This window comes from Myotis daubentonii, chromosome 13 (genome assembly GCF_963259705.1).
Source record: "Myotis daubentonii chromosome 13, mMyoDau2.1, whole genome shotgun sequence".
NCBI lineage: Eukaryota > Metazoa > Chordata > Mammalia > Chiroptera > Vespertilionidae > Myotis > Myotis daubentonii.
The window spans coordinates 10,579,522-10,586,140 of NC_081852.1; the positions used below are offsets into that span (position 1 = coordinate 10,579,522).

The window sequence follows — 6,619 nt, forward strand, 5'->3', positions numbered from 1 at the left end:
CGTCTCTCCCTGCAGGTGACAGCTCTGAGGTGAAGGGGCCCTCTGTTGTCCCCGCTGTGTATCCCCGGCCCTGGGAAGCGTGTCCCCAGGAGTGTGTGTGACCTGCTACTGTAATTGTTACAACCGAGTCAGTCAGAAAAACAGCTGCAAAATGAGGAGGAGGAAGATGATGACGGCAGCATGTGGTGGGGGATGAGTGGCAGCCTCGGTCAGGAACCTGCACAGACCCGCCCCCCAGGAAGTGTCCTCCAAACCAGGGGAGGGAGAAGGGGCTCCACAGGGAAAATGGAGCCACTTCCACAGGACAGAGGTGCTACTTTGGGGGGCGCTTCTCCAGCTCCGCCATTTTTTCTGGGTGCAGATCGGGCACTTTCTTCTCCCAGCCTGACCTGGCGCCCCGGGGAGAAGGGCCCTAGAGAAGGGTGCCCAGCTGCACCCAGGCCCTCCGGAGCCCAGCACCGCCCCCACCCTCTCTCCTCAGCACAGCGGCTTCTGCCAGGTGCTGGGCCCCTGGGAGGAGGGTGTGTGCAGGGGACACACTCCAGGCCGTGCCACCAGCACAGAGACCTCTTCCTGCCACGCCAGAGCACACTCGTCCCCTGCCCTGGGGCCGGCGATTAGAGCCATACCTGGTGGAAGTCCCAGGCCCACAGGACTCCCAGGCATCAACGAAAGCAGCAGTCCCACCTGAGAAACCAGCCAAGACCCAGAGGGGCCCGTTTCAGGCAACCTCGCCCAGGGCTACCCTTCACTCCCACACGGGGCCAGACTGTCCCCAGAGCCCCGGAGCCCGACAGGTGAGCCACTGGTGGGGGAGCAGGCGCAGGGCCACCTGCCCTCCCAGAACACCTCCTAAGCCTACCCCTGGTCCCCACCACCGCTGGCCCCGAGAAGGGGCTTGCTGAAAGCCAGAGGACCGGGGCTGGGGACTCAGTAAGCCCTCTCCTTGGGCTCAAGTTCACAGGCTTTGGGCACCTCAGTTTCCTCACCTGTGCAATGGGACAACGAGGCACCTCCCCCAGGGTTTTGGGAGGACACAGTGGGCTAGCAGACAAGCAGTGAGCTAGTGCTCAGCACGGACCGCCAGGCTGTGAGCCCCCATGGGTGCGGCTGCTGCTGGCACCGGCCTCACTCAGGTCAGGCCAGAAGACCAGGGGGCCCTCAGCTTGCAGAGGGGGAGGGCCTCAGAGGAGGTGGCCGTGTCAGGCCCGCCCTTCACCTTGGCACCTCAGGCTCTGTTTGAACAGATACCACAATTTTTAATTAGTTTTCTCCTTCCCTGGCTAAAAGGCCATTAGCTTCCCATTATGTGATGCAGCCCATTTTCTTCACATCACCAAAGAAACAGTGCTTTACTTGGCCATCGCTACAGCAATTCTGCAAAATAAAGGCAATGTAGCAACAGGCTCAATAAATGCCCCTGTTTGTGCTCTGTGCTCAGGCCCCACCCTTAGGAGCCCACCAGCGGCTCCACCCCATGTCCTTGGGTGGCTGGGCCCTGCTAGGGCCTTGGGCAGCCAGTGTGGGGCACAGACCAGCTCCAAGAGAGCAGAGGGCCTTAGCAGGGTGGAGCAGGAAGAAGACAGGTGAGCCTGGCAGAGCAGGAGCCATTTTCCACTAGGCCCTGGCCACAGAGAGGGGAGGGGGCCCAGAGAAATGAAGACTAGATGGAGTAACCTTTCTGGCCAGGGGCTGCTCCCGCAGCTGCCGGTCCAGGCAGGAGCGCCTGCCCAGGCCCCACTGCAGAGGGATGGGCCCAGCAGCCTGGAGATGGGCCTGCCGAGTCATGGAAAGTCTTCCCTTCTTTGGTGTCTGGGAGTCAAAGGTCTGGGGGTCCCCAGGCAGAGAGGGGAGGTCCTTCCTTGTAGCAAGAGGTGATGAACAAAATGGGACCCAAGAAGCCAGGCAGGAAGACGAGAGATGTAAGTCCCAGGAGGAGCCGCAGGTCAGGAAGATGGTGCTGGTATGGGGTCAGCCTGCAACATGTAGGGGGAGCCCCAGAAGCCGGGATTCCGATTCCTCTGCTACGTAACAGGGTGGCTGCACCTGTGCTGAGCAGCAAAAGGCCAGAAACTCTTCTAAGAACAACCTTTAGACGGAGGTTCCTTAGCCCTGGTTCCAGGATACTGGGGGCAGATGGGTGTGGGGGTGAAGGGTACGTCCTGTGTGCACACGCAGCAGCCCAGTGTGTGCGAGAGGCAGGGAGAGGGTGGAGCGTGAAAGGCCAGGCCGTGCTGTGGGAGTGTGTGTCCACAGGGGTCACAAACACACACCCTTGAGAAGGGGCAGGAGTGCATCTTGGTGATGACGGAGTGAGTGTGAGCATGGATGCAAGGGTGTGAGTGGGGAGTGTGCCTGCCCTGTGTGGGTTGTCACCTCTTTCTGAAGGTGTGTGTGGTTACAAATAATGAAAGTGTGCACATGGGGCGTGGAGGCGAGGGGTGGGAGTGGTGGTGGGGGGTGGTGAGTAGGGGAGTTGTCCGTCTGTGTTCCATGGCCTTGCTCTGGGCTCTCTGGGTCCTCCAGCCCACCCTGCCAGCCCTGAGGCTGGTCTTAGCCATTGCCTCTTTATTCGGATCGCCTCCGAACCCCCTCCTGCCAGCCCCCAGCACAGAGGGAGCTTCCGGCCTCAGTCTCTGGGAGTGTCTGGCCAGCAGGGGGATGGCCTTCATCTACTCAGACCATCCTCCAGGCAACAGGCCAGGCCACTGGAGCACCGCACCCACAAGAGGGCGCCCGAGGCTCAGCTGCTCCCAGCCTGGGTGGGTCTCTGCAGCTGCAGGCACAGGAGTGGCAGCCTAGAGCAGCTCGAAGAGAGTCAGGCTCTACAGCTCCAAAGGGCACCCACAGGCCTCTCCAAAGGCCCCAGGTGTCTTCTCCAGGGTGCTGTGGGGCCACTTCTCCACTCTCAGTGCCACCAATCGTGGGTTCTTGGTCATCCCAAGGGCAGGGTGGGCGGCTCACTTTCCCTGGATTGGAGAGCCTGTCCTGGGCCACCCAACTCCATGGCCCAGGGGTGTAGACAAGCCACCTGTTCCTGCCAAGTGCCACGGGCCAACCCTCGCAGCCGGACCCCGCAGTTCAGCCACCTGCAGCCTCACTGGGCACGCTGGTTAAGCAGAGGCAGTGGAAGGGCACTGGGGAAACCTCTGGCGGGCACCCCTTTGCTGGCTGCGAGGCTGCCCTGCGCACGCTGCTTTGGACCAAAAGCCCACAATTGCAAAGCTGCAGCCTAAGAGCTGGGGGAGGGCGTCACTACACCCTGTTCCCCTTCACTTCTGCCCTGCCTGCGTTTACAGCCTCCTGCCTGTCTTTCTCTGTGACCTGCGACCCCAGAGGCCCTCTACTGGGAACGGACTTGCCCTGTTCTTTCCCAGGGCAAAGAAAGGAGTCTCACTCTGGGTATCATTCTGGCTTCCTATCTGCTCCTTGAGACTGGGACCCAGTCACACAAACTAAGCCTTGAGCAAGCCTGTGAACGCAGAGTTTGTGTGAGAGAAAGCTCTTTGTAAGTAGCAGGGAAGGTTAGCGGGGAAGGTGGCCAGAGCGCCTTCCCTCGCAGAGGGAAACGGGATGCACAGAGGGGTACTGCAGGAGCAGATCAGCCAGGCACTGCTGAGGGAAGGTAAAATGCATGGTGGCCAAGGAGGGTAAGATTCCACAGCCTTGGGGTTCATCCTGTTAGGGTTTGGGGTGGGGGCAGTGGCCAGCCTTTCTGCCCACTCGAAGATGGTCAGAAGCTCTTGGAAAAGGCTGGCCCAGAGCCGTCATATGGACACACAGGCCGCACCTTCAGGTGTCCCTGTGGGGCTCGACACCCTGGCAGGCCTCTGCCCCCCGCGCTGGGCTAGTCTGGGCCGGCCATCGAGGGCATCCTGCCAAGAAGCACCAGGCTTTTAGGTTTTTAAAGACTTGGGAGGCAAAAGACGCACAAGGGAAAAGCAACCCCTTGTAACAGAGCAGCCGTCCTCCGCACCGCGGGGCAGGCCAGGGGATCAGAGCCAGGGGTGGGGGTGGGGGTGGGGGGTGGAGATGTACCGATGTGGAGCGCGGAATGGGCGCCAGGACGCGATCTCCTGCAGAAACTGAACTCCGTGCGCAGGTGGCTGGCTTTCCAGGGCTACCCCACCCGTCCGCCCCAACCTGCGCCGAAACCGCAACCAGATCCGTCCGCTTCGCTCCAAGCATCACCAGGCTGGGACGCGCGGCTGCGGCTCGGACCCTGGGCACCCACCCCGGCCGCCCGGCCTGGCCCGCGTCCCGCTCCCCCGAGACCCGCCCAGCTCCGGGCAGGAGGGCCCTGCCCACTGCACCACCTCGCTCCCGCCGGCCCCTCCGGCCCGCAAACGCGCGCCGCACGCAGAAAGGCGTTTTCGAACGCGTCCACTGCGCCGTGCCGAGCGGCGCCAACTTCGCCCCGGCCGCCGCGGGCACCGGCCGCCCGCAGGACTCACCTTCGCTGAGCAGCGGCAGCAGCAGCAGCAGCCATCGCAGCCCCGCGGTGCCGGCCGTTGCCTTCGCCATCGCCGGTGCGCGCTGGGGCCACGGCAAGAGGGTCGGTGGCTCGGGCAGAGGGTGTCGGGGCAGGGGCGGCGCTCAGCCGGGCCGTCCCATCCCGCCTGGGGCGCGGGGACACTGCGGGCGCGGAGCCTCGGGAGCGACTCGGCCGCTCTCCCGTGCGGTGCGCGGGGCTCTGGTCGCCGGACTCAGGCGAAGGAGCGCGGGCTACGAAGGAGGTGCCGGCAGGGGCGGGGCGGGGCGGGGCGGGGCCAGGGGCCTGCCGGGTGCGGGTAGGGGTGGGACTCGGGAGGACCCGCTGGACTACGCCTAGTGCGAACCCGGCGGGGAGCCAGTAGGGGTCCGGCGCTGGACGCCGGGCGCAGGCGTGGGCTGGGCTGGGCAGGAGTAGGAGCGAGTGCGGGGCGCGGAGTGCGGGCCTGCCACCCGCAGCCCAGCCCAGCCCGCGCCCCTCTGCCCGCAGCCTGTGCGCCAGCTCAGGGGCCCCGCGCTTCGCCCTCCCCCACCGCCCACACGGGGCAGGGACACCGCTGGGATCTGGGGTCTGGGAGGCCTGCTGGGATGCGCCTGAGCGGTCGCGGGGACTACGCGGTGCCCCGCCTCCAGGCTCTTGGCGTGGAGCGCGTTCTCCGCCATTTGTGTTGAGCGGGGGGCGTGGAGAGGGGGAGCTCGGCCTCCTTGGGAGCACCACGCGAGCTGCGGGGCTGAGGGGCTGGGCCGGGGCACGGGTAGGGGAGCCGGAGCGCTTTCTGCACCTTCTGAGCCCTCCAGGAGGCAGCCTGGAGTAGAGCTTATAATGTCCACGTTTTTGGTGAAGGAGAGGGTGGGGGTCTCCTAGGGCAGTTTGTGAGACCCTCTTCAGGACCGGTCCTGCCGAAGGGAGCAGGAACCGGGCCGGGCACCCCTTTCAAAGACGCCTGGTGCTGGTGCCTAGAGGGGTGCTTGGAGGCTCGACCCGCCCCTCAGCAGAACTGCTTGTATGTGGGACTGACTGGGTAGGAGAGTGAGCAGCACGGAGGAACTGGGGCCCCAAATAATTTAATTCGCCCAAAGAAATGATGCGCACAAAGACATATAATCCTAAAAGGGGAACATTCGGGGCCCTTAACATGGGGCTCTTGCGGTGAGGTTGGAGGTGGGCTCTGTGCCTCTGGGAAAAGGCCACTGTTTTCCTCCACTCCTAGCTGTCTTTGAGGTCTGGCCTCCACCTGGGCCAGAGGAATGGGAGCCTTGGGGTGGGCGGGTCCAGGGTACCTAAGCTTGGGCGGCCCTACTTCAGGGTCTTTTCTGCCTGCTGTGCAGAGCCCCACCCTCTCGCCTGGCTGAGCTCAGGGCTGAATAAGAGATCTGCGCATCACTCTGCAGATATGAAGTCAAAGTGAAGTCACCCTCGCAGGCGCAGGCGCACGCGGGAGGAGGAGCTGCCAAGACAGGCTGGCTGGGGGCTCTGCCAGCCAGGATGTCCGGAGTGGGCCTGCTGGCAGGAGGCCAGTGCACAGTGTCGCCAGCTCGGGAGAGCCACCCTGCAGCCATCAGAACTTGTGTTGCCTGCCACACATGCCCAGGGCCCGGACCCTCAGGTTTATGGGGCTGGAGTTGGCCACAGGGGGCTTTGTGGGTGTAGACAGGCCCTACCTCTGGTGCTCATGGCTGCCAAGGCTGCACACTCAGGGCTATGTCCAGGGAAGGGACCTGCGTGGGAAAGCAGGGACTGAGGGGGACTTCTCTGCTACAAACAGGCTCCTGTGGCAGGAGAATGCAGACCGAAGAGGCGTGGCTGGGCCTGTTCTTCCAACCAGCCCCTCCCCCCAAGCCTCCCAGGAAGCACCTTGGCCAGGCCTTGGCTGACCCTGACAGGCTGGGTACCTGGTTGTCCCCATGTGTCCCATCTGAGGCCATGCTCTTGCCTGGGCCCCCTCCCCTCTTCCACCCTCTCTGTGCCTCCACCCTCTGGGGTCTTGAGTGGACACCTGACACTATGGTGAGGGCATCGCCTTCATAGATCAGTGTCTGGTGGGGCCTCACATGTGTGCCACTGTACATACATGTGTATGGACATATGGGCACACACATGTGTTCACATACATGGACATGGTTGCAT

General features: G+C 63.6%; 1 protein-coding gene across 3 annotated transcripts in view; it reads right to left on the reverse strand.

Moving 5' to 3' along the window:
• RET (ret proto-oncogene) overlaps positions 1 to 4,724 on the reverse strand; it is a 50,161-nt gene extending 45,437 nt beyond the window's left edge. Inside the window, exon 1 of one of the 3 annotated variants that reach the window (XM_059662169.1) lies at positions 4,455 to 4,724. In XM_059662169.1, the coding sequence (XP_059518152.1) occupies positions 4,455 to 4,524 (70 nt within the window). In that variant the 5' untranslated portion in view covers positions 4,525 to 4,724. The remainder of the gene's footprint in view (positions 1 to 4,454) is intronic. The other 2 variants (XM_059662167.1, XM_059662168.1) reach the window with 2 other exon arrangements.
• Positions 4,725 to 6,619: the final 1,895 nt, after the last annotated feature.